The sequence below is a fragment of the Apodemus sylvaticus genome, chromosome 14 (assembly GCF_947179515.1).
Source record: "Apodemus sylvaticus chromosome 14, mApoSyl1.1, whole genome shotgun sequence".
Taxonomy (NCBI): Eukaryota; Metazoa; Chordata; class Mammalia; order Rodentia; family Muridae; genus Apodemus; species Apodemus sylvaticus.
The window spans coordinates 90,291,359-90,308,803 of record NC_067485.1 but is presented as its reverse complement, the minus strand read 5'-3'; the positions used below and the strand labels follow the sequence as shown (position 1 = coordinate 90,308,803).

The window sequence follows — 17,445 nt, the reverse complement described above, 5'->3', positions numbered from 1 at the left end:
TGATAACTCCAGCCTGTGTCAAGTTGACACACAAAACTAGCCAGTACACCTGGACTACTAAACAGTTTTACAATAGTTTAAATTACAATGTGTGACCTCCTCTTGAGAAACAAATGGAAAAACCAATCAAATAAATAAGAACTCTGGTGCAGCTATATAGAGTGACATGGGACTGTTGTACATTTTTTTCCTCCCATGGACACAGTCTTGTTATGTAGCCCAGGCTAGACTGGACCTCATAAGCCTACTGCCTCATTTTCTTAAATGCTGGGGTTATGGGCCTGTACCACTACTCCTGGCTCTGTGTGCCTTTTTATTTTCCTAGACACATTTGCTTTTAATCTCTTTAACTATAACCCACCTTAGTGAACTATTTTTTGTGTCCGCAAAACTAAGCTACAATTTATTTTCTGACTTCAGATTTCTGGCCCTCGATACTGCACCACTGGTACGAGCCAATACTATAGTATGGATTCCTTGACAACAACTTGGAGCCGCCTTTGCGAGGCATTTCCGGAACTCGGAAGAGAGGCACGGGTCTCCATTGGGACCCAGTAACCAGGACTACATCTCCCATAGGGCCACGGAGCAAAGCCTCCGGGGACTGGTTACGACCAACAGCCTATACACAGCGGCGAGGAGCTGCTGAGGACCAATCACATGCAGGGGAGGGGGCGGGCCCTCCTGCCGGAGGCTAGATTGAGCTAACGGAGCTGTGGCCGTGGCGGTCTCTACGTCGTCTACTTCTTCAATCTTTCACTGAGGCCTTGCGCAGTAACCCGGAGCTCTGCGCTTGGGAGTTCCGTAAGAAGCGCGTGCCCGAGGCGCAGTTCCCGGCGGCCCGGTGTGTCGGCTGTGGAGCTTCAGCGATCTTGTCGTCCGGCCAGAAAACGCTGGCTGGAGCGGCCCGCGGTGGGATTCTTTGGAGATCAAGCCTTCCCTGCTTGAGGAGGACGCTTGGCGGCGTGCCGCCTGCGCGGGTGCAACCTGGTAACTCCTGCATCCAGGTCTAGCGGTTTTGTGGGTGCCTCCGCTCTTCAGGTGTTGCTCCTTCGGAGACGCAGCCCGGAGCTCGGGGGGACGCGGTCCTTGCTGGGTCTCTCTCCTCATCCGCACTCGCTCTGTCCGGCGTTGCCTTTAGCGCTGCAACTTCTAGCAACAACTTCCAGCGGCGCTCCTGAGAAATTCTGCATGCTATAACTGTATTCAGTGAATATTTACGAACGCTGTCTGCCAGAGACCAGTTCTTATGCTGGGGGGGCCAGTAAGGCAGCCTAGACAGTTGAATCACGTGGGGTTTTTAGTTCCTTTTCTACCCTTTACTTTTGGAAACTCCGGCTTTAGCTTGACGGTGGGCTGACCGGGCTCCCAGTACCCAGGGGTGGGGATGGGCGGTGGAATAGTAATCACAAATGATTTGGATATTGGTGGCACCGGCTTCCACAATGAGAAAAGACACAAAGGGAGTACAATTTCAGTTTTGAGTGTCTTAAAAACTTGGACAGAGATTCCTCTAAGACGTGTGAGGTAAGACGTAGAGACGAGAGAATTAGTCATAAGGACATCAGGTTGTACTTGCCTAGCAGGCAGGAAGCCCTGGTTTAATTAATCCCTAGCTCTGCATAAAACTAGACTCGAAGGGTTTTAAGCTTAAGGCTGTTCTCTGTAATATAATGAGTTCAAGACCAGCCTGGGTAACATGAGCTCCTGTTTGTTTATTTTTAAACAGAACAGTGAGTATGGTATGGCATACTGTGTAGCCCTAGGAGAAGGATGGATATCTGACAAATAGGGCTGGTATAATTGTTCTTGAAACTATTGGGACAGTGCCCGACAGCACATAGCTAGTGCTGTAAAACGGGATCGCTCTTTTTCATAGGGGTATGGCATAGTTATTTAGTCTTTTAGGGCTTCAGGCTTCTTCCTTTCTTTTTAGAAAAAGAGTAATTTCTTCTTTTGGATGTAGTTATTGCTGTCAGCAGAAAACCTCCGAAAAGTTAGAATAGATTGAATAGTGAGTGAACTTTTTGCAGAAAATGGAAGAAAATGGTTGAATATTTGCACCTGGTCGGCTTTCCTCCGTGGTTGAACATCAAGTTCTAGGCTCCTTACCTCCTTACCTGTGCTTAGAAACATCTCTGCTTCTCTCACCTATGTGTGGCATTACAACCACATTGTTTTAACATTCTAAAAACCCTTTGTTTCTCTCTGTGTTACTTCCTGTCATGCTGTCAAGTCTTAAGGAAGAACTAAGATTATTGAGCTTCAAGGTTGAACTGACAGCTGGCTGTGTCCTGAGCTGTGGATACAGGTCAGTGGTGGAATGCTTACCCAGCAAGTGTCAGGTCCAAGGGCTAACCTTCCAGCCGTGGTCAGGGAGAGAGTATAACCGCAGACCCTTTGTGTGAGAAAGTTTCAACTGCAGCTTTTAGTGATTTCTTGATTTCTTCCTTGTATGCTTTTATGAACTTAGCTAAGAATAGTTAGTGGAAGAATTAATAAAAGGAGTCAGTAAAGGTAACGACTAGTAGAAGAATTAATAAAAGGAGTCAGTAAAGTCAGCTCAGATCTCTTCTGGCCTTTAATAATTAGTGGGAGAATATATATATATATATATATATATATATATATATATATATATATTTCAAAAATGAGATAATCTGTAAACAGATGCCGATAGAATGTTGCAAATCACTTCAAACTAGAGATTAGAGGCCCCCAAATGAAAGAAGTATCCTGCAAGGAACTTGTGGAGCAAGATATTAAAATAGTTGAAGTGGGAAACTGCTGAGAAAGCATTGAGGTAGTTTGCTTATTGTGCAGAAAAGTATTTTTTTTTTATTCTACTCTGTTTTGTCCTGTAAAAGAGAAGTCCTTTTGCAGACCCGTGTTAAGGCCATTCTCCCCAGAGGAGCTGTGTACAGGCACATGTTAGGAACTAATTGTCTTATAACTTCTTATTCTTTAAGTTGCCTGGTTTTCATTGGTTTGCGGTGCTGGGGACGCTTAGGGATCTGCTGTAAGCCTTTGTAGATGCTAGGCAAGCGATTTACCCTGAGCTGTATCCCCAGTCTTAGATATTCCTCAGGTGCTGTCTTACTTTCTGTTCCTTTCAGCATTTGATGGGTGCTGTAACCAGTTAGTCTTACATCTATTTATCCTTTGGAATATTTGCTGTGAATACAAATGGCTCTAAGTCAAGAAAAGGAAAAAAAAAAAAAAAACCCGAAACAACGAAACTCCCAATTCCACAAACTACTCAAACTGGGGAAAATGCACTGTGAGCTCGCTCCGTGGGCTTATTCACCAGGACAGTTCTGGGAAGTCTTTTCTGTATAATACTTATTTACATGTGCACAGATATTAAGTATAAAGCTATTTCTGACCATCTACCTGGAGTTATTATGAAACAATGTATTCTTTTATTCACCCTTAAGATGTGTCCAAGAATCTGCTCTGCTTACAGTCACAGTAGTCATCCCTTCTGTATTTTTCAGCTTAGATCAGACATAGAATCCACTCTATTAAGTTGTAAAACACATGGAATATTCTAGACCTAGTGAATTGAACAAAGAAACTTTTAGGGGTGGGTTCTTTACAGAATAAAGTTTCAGTGAATACCCACACTATGCTAAGGGAAAGGACAATTGTTAGGAGGATTTGGTTTTTAAATTTTACTTATTGTTTGTGGGGTGGTTCAGGTATGTTGGTTTGCATGTGTTGACTAAAGTCTCAGGAGACCTGTTCTTTCCTCCCACCTTGGGGATGTGGAGACTCAGGCTCTCAGGTTTACATAGTAAATACATTTTCCTACTGAGCCTTCTCTTTGGCCCAAGGAGATTTACATTTAAGAGAAGGTTCTGATGGTAATTAGGAATGCTGGTCTCTAGTGATAATTAGAACTAGTAAAAGATAACCTCCTACAAGAAGAATCTGTGTCCTCTTATGATAAACTGTACATTACTCTTTAAGGATACTAAGCATATGGGTTATGAAGAATTGTATTTTATTGTTGTTTTGAGAAAGGGCCTCATGTAGCCTAGGCTGGCCTCTGAACTCACTGTATAGACAAGAATAGCTTTGAAGTCCTGATCCTCCTGCTTCTGACAGTGTTGGGATTACTGGAGTGTACCACCATGCCCAGCTAGCATCTTAGGCCCTAAGATGGCAGAATTTTGTTTTCAACTCCCACTCATTTATTATGTATATTTTTTTTATCTATTTGTATTTTCTACTTATGATTTTCTTCTCCTTAGACTCTTTCATATATACCCATATATTTATGTAGATTTCCTTGTAGATTTCAAATTTGTATGTGTGGGGGTTTGGTTGTTTATGGTGCATAGTAAAATGTTGCAAAGATGGAAATTTACATAAATGTGGTAGTTAATTGTTTCTGCCTTTCCTGTTCATTACTATTCCATTAAGAACCAGCTATATTGGGCTGGAGAGATGGGGCAGTATGCTTAGTAGACTAGGGCTTTTGGGGGAGGGGGTTCAAGACAGGCTTTCCCCGTGTAACAGAGCTCTGGCTGCTGTCTTGGAACTCACTCTGTAGACTAGGCTGGTCTCGAACTCGGAGATCCACCTGCCTCTGCCTCCTGAGTGCTGTGTGGTATGTACCACTATATCTGGTTGAGTGGGACTTATTTTAGAGACCACACTGGTAAGGTTTGTGATCTGAATAGGCAGGTGGTTATTTTCATGGAGAAGAGGACTCAGATAATGTTGAGACTTTGAGTTTACATGTCTGGGAGGGGCATTGTTAGTCGTAGAAATAGGGACATGAGATAATACAGTGAGACTGTTTTTGGAGATTCGATTGAGTATTTGGGTATTCTGGGAGATGATGTCAGATATGGATAGTTTGAAACTTGGGCCTAAGATTGATTGGTGTCTTTAGTAACTAATAAGTCTTTGGCGACTGTAGAAAGTAATGTTTGAAGAGTGGCAGAAGGGGAAGCCGTATCAGGAAGGTGAGGAGTCTGCATGTTGGAGATGGGAAGGGGTAGATTGGGGCCACGGGAGGTATTGGGGCGTTGCTGATGAAGTACTCTGCTGGTACCATATTACTGTTGCTGTGATAAAATACTGTATGGTGAAGGTAACTTACAGAAGTTTGGGTTTACTTGGGCTTACTGTTGTAGAGATAACACTGGTGTGTCCTGGTGGGGAAGGGAGCATGGCAGCAAGTGGCAGGGGACATGGCTGCAGGGGCTGGACGGTCACATTTACCTTCGACCACAGGCAGGAAGAGAGAGCAGTGTGACTGTATTCCCAAGGCCCATCCCCAGTGCCTCCCTCACTAGCTTCAGTGAGGCAGCAGCTCCTAAACTCCAACCACACAACCACCCGGGACCAAGTGTCAGATGCTGAGGCTTTCAGGGACATTCCATTCAGCATCACAGGTGCCAAGACTAAGAAATAGCACAGCTGCAGGAGGACGTTGAGGGGCTTCCACCAGGGGACGTTTGCCTTAGCCTAACCACTTGTAGAGTGGAAAGGGTAGGAAGGACTTGGTGCTAAAGTGGAACAAAGGGTGAATTAGCAGACAGAGAGGTGGGGACCTGGAGGGCGTAAGGAGGTTATTATCTCGTAGACAGCACAGGTGAGTGAGGAACCCCCATGGCATGGCTGTTACTGATTCTGGCAGTAGGTGAATGGCTGACTGTTGAAGGCCACTTTAAAGGGTAGGTTGGAGTTACCAATGTTTTCAACTGTAATGGCTTTATAGAATTACCATGAAAGTCCTGAGGACTTCTGCAGCCTGGCCTAGGCTTATGCCCCGTAAACAGTTGGTGACTTTCTCTGAACTAGCTAAGCCTACTCTACCATTGTTTGGGCATTCATGGCTCAGCAGTGGAGAGCACTGACTGCTCTTCCAAAGGTCCCGAGTTCAAGTCCCAGCAACCACATGGTGGCTCACAACCATCTGTAACAAGATCCAGCACCCTTTTCTGGAGTGTCTGAAGACAGCTACAGTATACTTACATATTATAAATAAATATTAGAAAAAGAAAGAAAGAAATGTCAGTGTTGCTGGGCAGTGGTGGCGCACGCCTTTGATCCCAGCACTTGGGAGGCAGAGGCGGGTGGATTTCTGAGTTTGAGGCCAGCCTGGTCTACAGAGTGAGTTCCAGGACAGCCAAGGCTATACAGAGAAACCCTGTCTTGAAGAAAAAAAACAAAAAAGCAATGTCAGTATTTTTTTGATAGCAGTTTTCTAATGCTGTAGTTACTCATTTAGTCATTATGTCATCATGTAAGTAAGTTCTACTTACTGAGTTGTGAGTTATGGGTCTACATCTGTCCTTTTCCTCTTGTGGACACTATGCCCTGTCTACCCCTTACCTAAATCTCCCACATCTTTCGTTCTTTGAAGTCAGTTTTTACTTTCTTTAAAGGAGAGATGAAGAAAACCCTGCAGGATGAGATTGAAGCTATCCTTCAGAAAAGGATTATGGTGCTAGATGGTGGCATGGGGACCATGATCCAGCGGCACAAACTAAGTGAAGAAAATTTCCAAGGTCAAGAGTTTAAAGATCACACCAGACCCCTGAAAGGCAACAATGACATCTTAAGTATAACTCAGCCTGATATTATTTACCAAATTCATAAGGTGAGTTATTTCCAGGCTCTTAAACATTTGTTCAAGTTATTCTATGTCTCAGTCTCACACCGTCGTGGCCGCTGCTCTAGAAAATATGGAAAAAGGACATGATATATTTGAAAAACTGGTGATTTATTTAAAAACCAAGTAAAAATTTCACGCTGTGTTGGACAGTTGGGATAAGCAAAAGACAGGGTGTTTTGTTTATTGTTTGTTTAGTTTTTAACATTTAAACTTTTGTTGAAAACCATAAATTTGTTGGAACAAATTAGAAGTTCTGTGTTTGCCTATTAATAACTTGTAAGGAAATATTGGATGGATCTTAGTTTGTGTTCTTATAAACATTCTCAGATTGGGTGGCTCAAAAAACAATTCTGTCTGTCTGTCTAACTGTCTACTATCTATCTATCTATCTATCTATCTATCTATCTATCTATCTATCTTATCTATCTATCTGTGTGGGTGTTTTGACTGTATGTACGCATGTGCATCAGGTTATATATTTAATATGTGTGGGTTTTGACTGTATGCATGTATGTGCATTATGTGTATGCCTGGTGCCCAGGGAAGCCAAACGCAGGTATCGGACCTTCTAGAACTGGAGTTTCAAATGGTTGTAAACTGACATGTGGGTATTGGGAGTCAAGCCTGGGTCTCCTGGAGGAGTGAGTACCTGACACTCTTCACCTATTGAGCCCTGTGTTCAGGCCCCAGCATTTATTTCTTATGGTTCAATAACAGTGGGAAAGTGCAACATTAAGATGCCATTAATCTGGCGTTTGCTGATGGACCTCTTTTGCTTATCACGCGCCTTTCTTCCCACTGTGTGATAGTGTACAGGCAAAGGGAAGTGCATCTGTTTCTGCTAGTGGGGTGTGCTAGGTCTAAGAGGTTTGTCTCTCTTTGCCAAGATTCTCAAGTTAAATTGTAATATGACTTTAGGAGGTATCCTTAGGTTTGTTTTCAGGTTTTTTAGCACACACACACCCATACACACACCCATACACACACCCATACACACACACACACACACACACACACACACTCTGTATATAAATTAATATACCAAATAAATTATGTATATAAAATAAATTATATAAGTGTATATGTATATATGTATATATTATATGTTTTATCAAATATATATTTAAAATTAATGTAGGTGTTTTGGTTGCGGATATGTCTATACTGTATGGATGCCCAGTGCCTGTAGAGCCTGTAAGAAGGTGTCTGATCCTCTGAGACTATGGTTACGTATGGTTGTGAGCTGCCATGTGAATGCTGGGAATGAACGCGGGTCCTTTGGAAGAAGAGCCAGCTCTTAACCTTAGAACCATCTCTCTAGCCCCCATGTGTTGCTTTTTAAAATAGGAATCCATTCCTGTTAGACTCTTGCTATAAATTGCTATCTTTCTCAGATAGCTACCATTGGTTTGTGCTTATCTCCCTTTTTTTCTCTGAGTCAGGGTTTCTCTGTATTGTGCTGGCTCTCCTGGAACTTGCTTTGTAGACCACACTGCCTCAAACTCACATCCTCCTGCCTCTGCCTCCCGAGTGTGGGAATTAGGACCACAACCTGGCCCTAAATTTTTTTACTGCACATTATATCTGCATATAAGTAAATAGAACATGTATGCTTTAAATTTAATGGCTGTATATATAAGTCACTTCTGTCATCTCTGCTAAAATAGCTGACAGAAATAAACAGAGGCGAGTTTGGATCATAGAGAAGGTACAGTTCATTGTGTCAGGAAGGCACGGTAGCGCTTGCTTGTTATATGACGTTGATGGTGTCTCACTGTGCTCATTGGTGAGCAGAGGGAGATTCCTCCCTCCAGCTCCGCCCACTTCCCAAGGCTTCCTCAGCCTCCTGAAAGTGCTACCAGTTGGGACCAAGTCTTTAAAATCTAAGTACAGCTTACATCCAGACCATAGCAATGTGCTTTACACATTGTGTTTTCATGTTCAGTGGTGCTTTGGATGGCCTCTCCGTGTCATAAAGACATACAGTGGCCTTTTCCGGGTCATATGACATATAATGTTTCGTTAGTTAGCTCCTTGATGACTGCTATTATAAATGTGCATATGTTGGTTTTCATTTTTAGTTCTGCAAACATTCATCAGCTTAGGGAAGCCCAAGGTGGGCCAGACACTTGGAGTGCGGGCTGACATTATATAGACTTACTACAGGCAGAAAATGCTTTTAATACTTTGGATGAGGAGGCCCGTACTCAGAAAATTTAAGGAACTTGATAGGCAGGATTCTCATTACTGTTCACCCACTGCTCCTTGAAATATCTATATTTTTTTCCCCTTAAGAATGGCAACAACAAGCTGGGCATGGTGGTGCAGGCCTTTAATCTCAGCAGCATCGCTGAGTTCAAGGCCAGCCTGGTGTCTGAATTTATGTTCTGTGCTTATGTATTAAAACACATGCCTTTCTGTGAAATCCTTGTACCCTCTTGCATCTCTAATCTTGAGTGTATTGTTTTAAATGTTGGTTAAAATGTGGTTGGTTGTTGGTAACAAATATGAAAGGGCATATTTGTTACCGGGGGCCGGGGACTCTTAAGTTCCCAGTAGCTGATTTACTCTCTTCTGTTTTAGGAATACTTGCTGGCTGGAGCAGATATCATTGAAACAAACACTTTCAGCAGCACTAGTATCGCCCAGGCGGACTATGGCCTTGAACACTTGGTGAGACGTTGATGTCTAATATGTGTATTAGTATTTGCTTCATTGGAGATTGGTAGTGACAAAACCCCCCAAGTGGCAGTTAGTCTGATCCCAGTGATCAGGAATCATGGTGCTGATGAGGGTAGCAGTCCATTCATTTTGCAAAGTAAGAGTCATATAACAGTGTTTTTCGTAAGTGCGACATTACTGACTGTGAGTGACCTGTACATGTAAGTACATGGCTGTGGCTGTTCCAGTACAGAAGTGCACAGTTAGAGGGTCATGAGCCACCGTGTACCAAGCCCTGTTTAGGATATCCCTGCTTTGCTAATTGCATAACTTGAGGAGCCAAGGCAGTTGAAGGGGTCGATACAGATCATAAATCTAGGAACACTTGCATGGGGTGTGGGCAGCTTCTGAAGGGTCCTTTCACTTGTTGTAGACTGCTTTACATGCATGTATCTACTTGCTTGCTTTTTCCCAGAGAGAATTCCATGATCCTTACTCAGATGAAAAAATTATTTACTTTTATATGTTTGGGTGTTTTGCTTGCATATATGTCTGTGCACTCCTGAGTATGCTTGGTATCCTTGGAAGCCAGAAGACAGTATTGATTCTCCTGGTATTCAAATAACAGGTGATTAAAAGCCACCATGTGAGTGCTGGGAATTGAACTCAGGCCCTCTGGAAGCGCATCCAATGCTTTTAACTGGTCCATCTCTCTAGCTCCCTTATCATTTTTTCCTCCCTGAAGCCAGGTTTCTCTGTGTAACCCTGGCTGTTATGAAACTCCCTCTAGCCCAGGCTCGCCTCAAACTCCTGCCTCTGTCTCTTGAGTGTTGGTGCATACACCACCACGCAGTAAGACATTCAAAGTGTTAATAATCTTGAGAATGTTCAGACCTGCTTCTTCCCACCATTGTCCAGTAAGAAAATTGAGTTTTCTTGGCCAGGAGAGTTGCCTTGGGAACTGCCAGCTGGTTCTGCAGTGCCTGAGACGGTCCTAGATCTTAGGTTTCCTGCCTTAGATGTTGGTAGTTTTCCCATTAGAATACTTTCTCTCTCCCTCTTTCTCTTTCTCTCTTTTTCAAGACAGTCTCTCCTTATATAGCCTTGGCAGGATTTGAATTCAGTCTCGGCTTCCTCAGTGCTAGGACTATATAGGCTACGACACCGGGGTTAGTGTATTTTATTAATCTGTAGAATATTTGACTGTCTCAGCTTATTTGACCAGCTGGATATGCAGATATCATCCTTACAGAGTTTGGTCTCACTCAGACCTTCTTGGTTCTTACCATAGTGTCTTGATGAGTTCAAATAAGAATTAGCTAGTTACAGATCCCTCACTGGATGGAGGAGAAGCAGGCAGACTAACCAGTGGTTGATATGTCAGGCCTACCGGATGAACAAGTCCTCTGCAGATGTGGCCAGGAAAGCTGCTGAGGAGATAACTCTGCAGACAGGTAAGGGACGTTCTCCTTTCTTTGTTGCACACACACAAGCCCTTTTAGGTTCTCAGCTCTAATGTGCAGGTTCCCCTGACATGATCTTTGGCTGGGAGCAGATAATTTACTTATTTGCAGGGCACTGCTCTATAGTATCCTAGTGAACCATTCGGTGTCTCTGTGGTGTGACGCTGTGCCCGTGGGCCTTCAGCTCAGGTTTCACTCTCTTACCCTGCTGCTGCTCATAGCCTGACTTGGTAGATAGGCTCACGATGTTCTGTGTACTTCAAACTGGAATAATTTTCCCCCTTGGAGGCACATCATTGGGTCATTAAATAGCAACTGGCTGATTTGATTTTGGTTATTATTAGAGTATTTGATCTTATCCCTCTAAAGCTGCCGTCTTCCCCATGCTCGGCTTACTGAAGGAGCAACTGCCTTTGAGCATTTTCCCGTGTAGTCTACCAATGACCTGATTGCCCTTCCTGGCTGGCGGAGGATATAGCATTAAATTCAGTCTTGCTGGGACATGGAAAGTGGTTCCTGAAATAATTAACCTGGCTAGCTGCCATCAGAACACTTGAGCTGGTGGCAGGCTCAGAGATAGGAAATCAGTAGAAGAAATAGATAGAAAGGTATTGTCAGTAGCAGAAATGTGAAGAAATTGTTAGGAAGTTACTGGCAGCATACTAATGAAGACCAAAGCAGTTTATAAGGAACTCTGTTTCAGAGAGATAGTGCTCAAGTTCGTGGACTCGCAGAGCCTAGTGCCCCAACAGAGAGGTGGTCACAGGCTCTCGAAGCAGTCCAAACACCACGGATAGGTACGTTTTCCTTACATCCGTCCATGCCTATATTCAGCACTGGAGAAGAGTAAGGACATTTGGGCCTGTAGCCTTTCCAGAGGCTACAAAAGTAATTTCTTTTCTTTTCTTTTCTTTTCTTTTTAAATTTGTCTTAGAAGAGTCCAAGGTGGGTGATTGATCCCACCTTGAACTATTGACCCTTCTACCTTTACCTGCTAGACTCACAAATGCGTGCAGTCACGCCCAGCCACAGAGTAGATTATCAGCTCGTTGACAGTCTTTTCCTGTGTAGTTGGGAAGCATAGCCTATGCTACTATGTCACTAAAGTCATCAGACAATGAGTTGTAGGACTCCTGGCTTTTGTTCTGACATGCATATGAGCACAACTTCCCAGAGTGCTATAGAAACCATTTACTTCTGGCTTAGAGGCAAGATTTTTTAAAGTCTGGACTAGAACAATAGTCATTCGGCTTCGTTCTAGAATCTTAGGCTTTATAATTGTTAATTCGGATTTAGTATTTACTTGAGTGAAAGGCCTATAGTATAATACTATAAAGCAGTTCACATTATGTTCTGATGTGAGGTGCCTTGTTATATTTAAGACCTTGTTACATTCTTAAATTTTTCTTAAGAGTAGGGACAAAAGTATGCCAACACACAGCATTAATAGAGACTGCATGCGGAAATACTTGGATTTAAAGTTTGAGAGTTCTTTTGTATCATTATGGCACTGATATTTATATGTCTGTTTTATTGTGTGATTTTCCTAGTCATGACAAATATGTTAATTTGTCAGTTATCTCAGTGATGTAAAATTAAGTACAATTACAAGTTTTGTTTCAAATGAATTCTAAAATGTTAGGCTTTTAGGACTTTTTTGGTTTCCGACTTGTATAGCCTGTATTCAAGGAAAAGTCTCCCTCACCTCCCTCTTTTCCTCCGCTGGGGGCGTTGAGCCAGGATGAGTGCCTTGTGTGTGTCAGGGAAGCACCCTACCCCTAAGTCGTAGTCGCAGGAAGTCCAGGTCAGCCTCCTGCTTCTGAGTGCTGAGATTATAGGCGAGTCTTACTTCACTTGATCCTAAAGTCTGTGGATTTATAGCAAAAGGCTCAGAGGCTTGTGACTTCATTTTTTTTTTCTTTCTCTTTTCCCAAAGGAGTCAAGAGGTTTGTGGCTGGAGCTCTGGGTCCGACCAATAAGACACTTTCTGTCTCCCCATCTGTGGAAAGGCCAGATTATAGGAACATCAGTGAGTATTCACATATAACCACAGACTTTGGGAAGGTGCGTCAGTAATGTACAAGTGAGACCCCAGAAATGTGCGACTGTACCCGTGTCAGGCTTACAGTAGTGCCTACTGTACTCACAGTAGCTGCTGATCTTACTTGAGCTTGCTTTCAGTTCTTGGTGATATGTCAGTGCTTCCTATAAAACTAACTGAAATAGTACTTGAAAGGAAGCAGGTTGGGTATCCGCGCCTGGTCTGCTATAAAATACCTGCTGTGTAGTTTCTCTCTTCCTATCCTTTAACTTTTTGGATTTGTTTTTTAAATCTTTTTTTTTTGGAGACAGGGTCTGACACAATAGTTCAGGCTAGGTGGCCTAGGCCTCTGACGTCCATGCTGCTCTCTGGTTTGTGGCAGTCTTTTCTTCTCAGCCTTCTGAGTGAGGGCATTGCCGGTGGGAGCCACCATGCCCAGTTCATATCACCTTTGACTTTATCTAAATAAACTAGCCTGATCAGGATGGTTACCATATATAAACTTGCTTTGTTAAGATTTGACCAAAAAATTACCAGTGTAGGTCAGTCTGTGAGCATTGACACTGCATAAAAAGGATTTAAAGTCCTAGAAATAATTATACCATTTGTGGTATAATTTTGTGTAGGTGACAAATCCAGGCAGGTACAGCTTTTGGGATTTCTTTCTTTCTTTCTTCCTTTCTTTCTTTCTTTCTTTCTTTCTTTCTTTCTTTCTTTCTTTCTTTCTTTCTTTCTTTCTTTCTTTCTTTCATATATATATGAAAACTTTTTCTCTCTCTTTTTTTGATTGAAAAAGGAAGTAAAAACATTTTATGATAAAATTGAAGATTTATATGGAAAATATTTCTGATAAAATAGAAGAGATATATAGGAAAACACATTAAAATTGATAATTTTCATGGAAAATTAGAGTAAAGTGGTAGACATAAAAAACATTGATAAATTAATTGAAAAATGAAATGGAAACATTTTACAAGAGAATTGAAGATTTACGTGGGAAATATTTCTGATAAAATTATAGAAAAACTTGTTAAAATTGAAGATTATCATGGAAAATTTTATATAGATATAATAATGGTAGGCATAAAAGTATTCCTAAGTTGATTGAAAGTGGAATTATAAACATTTTCTGATAAAGTTGAAGATTTACATGGAAAATATTTCCAATAAAATTGAAGAAATATATAGAAAAACATGTTAAAATTGAAGATTACCATGGAAATTATACAGATAAAATGGTAGGCATAAAAATAATTCTAAGTGGAATTATAAACATTTTTAGGTAAAATTAAAGATTTACATGGAAAATATTTATGATAAAATTTAAGAAATATATAGACAAACACGTTAAAATTGACTATTTCATGGAAAATTATATGAATAAAATGGTAGATATAAAAAGACCTTTCTAAATTAATTGAAGGTGGAATTAAAAACATTTTGTGATAAAATCAGAGATTTATATGGAAAACATTTCTGATAAAATAGAAGAAATATGTAGAAAAATATGTTAAAATTGAAGATTATCATGAAAAATAATACATATAAAGTGGTGGATGTAAAATATTACTACATTAATTGAAAGAGGAATTACAAACATTTTCTGAAAAATTGAAGATTTACATGAAAAGTATTTGTTAGTCTATGTCTTTTTATTGGGGAATTGAGTCCATTGATGTTAAGAAATATTAAGGAATAGTGATTGTTGTCCTGTTATTTTTGATGTTATTTTTATGTTTGTGTGGGTATCTTCTTTTGAGTTTGTTGGGGGAAGATTACTTTCTTGCTTTTTCTAGGGTGTAGTTGCCCTCCTTGTGTTGGCATTTTCCATCTGTTATCCTTTGTAGGGCTGGATTTGTGGACAGATGGAATATCTTGGTTTCTCCATCTATGGTGATTGAGAGTTTTGCTGGGTATAGTAGCCTGGGCTGGCATTTGTGTTCTCTTAGGATCTGTATGAGATCTACCCAGGATCTTCTAGCTTTCATCGTCTCTGTTGAGAAGTCTGGTGTAATTCTGATAGGTCTGCCTTTATAAGTTACTTGGCCTTTTTCCTTTACTACTTTTAATATTCTTTCTTTGTTTAGTGCATTTGGTGTTTTGATTATTATGTGCTGGGAGGACTTTCTGTTCTGGTCCAGTCTGTTTGGAGTTCTGAAGGCTTCTTGTATGTTCATGGGCATCTCTTTCTTTAGGTTAGGGAAGTTTTCTTCCATAATTTTGTTGAAGATATTTACTGGCCTTTAAGCTGTAAATCTTCACTCTCTTCTATACCTATAATCCTTAGGCTTGGTCTTCTCATTGTGTCCTGAATTTCTTGGATGTTTTGGGTTACAAGCTTTATGCATTTTGTATTTTCTTTGACTGTTGAGTCAGTGTTTTCTATGGTATCTTCAGCACCTGAGATTCTCTCTTCTATCTCTTGTATTCTCTTGTTGATCTATGATTCCTGAATTCTTTCCAAGGCTTTCTATCTCCAGAGATGTCTCACATTGTGATTTCTTTATTGTTTCTACTTCCACTTTTAGATTCTGGATGGTTTTGTTTAGTTCCTTCACTTGATTGTTTGTATTTTCCTGTAATTCTTTAAGGGATTTTTGTGTTTCTTCTTTAAGGGCTTCTTTCTGCTTGTTGACCCATGGTCTCCTGTATTTCTTTAAGTGATTTTTGTGTTTCCTCTTTAAAGGCTTCTATCTGTTGACCCATGTTCTCTTGTATTTCTTTAAGGGAGTTATTTAAGTCCTTCTTGAAGCCCTCTATTAGCATCATGAAATACAATTTTAAATCCAGTTCTTGCTTTTCCGGTGTATTGGGATATCTGGGACTTGCTGTGGTGGGAGAACTGGATTCTGATGTTTCCAAGTGCCTTGGTTTCTGATGGCAGGGTTCTTGTGCTTGCCTTTCGCCATCTGGTTATCTCTGGTGTTAGTTGGTCTTGCTCTCTCTGGCTGGAGTTTGTCCCTCCTGTGGACCTGTAAGCCTGTGTCCGTACTCATGGGAGACCAGCTCTCTTCTGGTAGGCTCTGTGCACAGAAGGCTGTGGAGCTACCTTGCTCCCTGGTGCAAATGGCAGCCTGAAGACTCCTGTCCCAGCTGCTCCACTGATCTTATGCCTGTGTGCTCCTAGCTGTTCCCCTCCAGAGAGAAGGTGGAGATCTCATCTCCGCGCTCACTGCTGGGAGATCACTCTTTCCTGGCGGACTGTGCACAGAAGGCTGTGGAGTCGCCTGGCTCCCTGGTACCAATGGCGGCAGGCAGACTCTTGGGATTTCATTTCCAGAATGGTGCATGCTGTGCTGCCATGCCTCTTTACTACGAGTGGCTCTTCCCAGGCTGATGTGTGGTCCGTGTTCTCTGGACTGTGTGTGACAGTGGGGAGCCTGTTCCCAAACTCTGAGTCAGGTGTAACTGCATAGCAAGCATAAAGGTGGCATATAGGTGCCTGCTATGTAGCTGGGCAGTTTTTCTTTTTTATTGGGAGATAAAGTGAGAAGACTGAGGATTTCTCAGCAGAAACAGACATCACAGGGCATTTTAAACACAGTTTACTTAGTTGTTACTGAACACTGTTGGTTGAGTCAAACGTTGTTTTCTGGTGAGGCTTCTTCTCTGAAATGAAGGAGGGTGAAATCCATGGGCTCATAACTTTTGTTAGAGTTACCTGTGATGTATTCAGATGTCATTTACTTTATTGTATTTTATTTTTATTTGGTGTATGCCTGCTTGCAAATTCAGATGCAGCATTGAGTCACCTGGAACTTGAGTTATAGGCAGTTGTAAGCTGCCTGATGTGGGTGCTGGGAACTGAACTCTGGTCTTCTCGAAGAGCAGCAAGTACTCTTAAGGACTGAGCCATCTCTTCAGCCATTAAAGCCCATTTCTTAGATGTATCTCTTAATGGATAAGATGATATATGGGAAGAACGATGTGTTTATTCTAAAGATGTGGAGAATTAAAGAGCATAGCTCCATAAGTCGGTGTGCCCCCACTGCCAGCTCATCTGGGAGACGTGCAGGCCAAGGGGCAGCAGTTTAGGAGCATCTTTAACGTGTATCTCTTTCCACTACATGTGGTTCACGGAGTGTTATCCTCAGACAACTGTGTCTAACCCTCATCAGTTCACAAATGCCAGGCTTGAGCTTGGTATACCCTGGCGTCATTCAGAAGGAGTGGGATCTGACGCGCTGGCTGTATTTGTGTTTTGCAGCATTTGATGAGCTTGTTGAAGCGTACCAGGAGCAGGCCAAGGGACTGCTGGATGGCGGGGTCGACATCTTACTCATTGAAACTATTTTTGATACAGCCAATGCCAAAGTAAGTTAAGGGGAAAAATGGAGAGGGACGATGGGGTGAAGACTCTTCTACAGTTAGAAGATAATGATAGCTGTTACTGAAGTTAAGTACATTTCTTGTGTTTGTTCCATTTTTGTCTGTCTCTGATTGACACCACCATACCTGAGTCTAGAAACCTTATTTCCTTTTCTGTGATTTATGTCCTCTGCTCTTCTTTTTTTTCCTATTGGATTTTTAGAAATTAAGAGTATGTGTGTGTGTGTCTGGGTATATGTCCGTACCCAGGTGCCCAGAGTCCAGAAGCATCTGATTCCACCTATAGCTGGAATTGTGGGTGGTTCTGAGCTGCCTGC

General features: G+C 41.8%; 1 protein-coding gene across 50 annotated transcripts in view; it reads left to right on the top strand.

Annotated features, from left to right (window-relative positions):
- Positions 1-897: 897 nt before the first annotated feature.
- Mtr (5-methyltetrahydrofolate-homocysteine methyltransferase) overlaps positions 898-17,445 on the top strand; it is an 83,848-nt gene continuing 67,300 nt past the window's right edge. For all 50 annotated transcript variants that reach the window (XM_052156192.1, XM_052156139.1, XM_052156138.1 and 47 more), the window contains exons 1-6: positions 898-990; positions 6,405-6,619; positions 9,218-9,307; positions 10,680-10,749; positions 12,695-12,787; positions 17,007-17,113. In XM_052156192.1, coding sequence (XP_052012152.1) covers positions 6,410-6,619; positions 9,218-9,307; positions 10,680-10,749; positions 12,695-12,787; positions 17,007-17,113 — 570 coding nt within the window. In that variant the 5' untranslated portion in view covers positions 898-990; positions 6,405-6,409. The remainder of the gene's footprint in view (positions 991-6,404; positions 6,620-9,217; positions 9,308-10,679; positions 10,750-12,694; positions 12,788-17,006; positions 17,114-17,445) is intronic.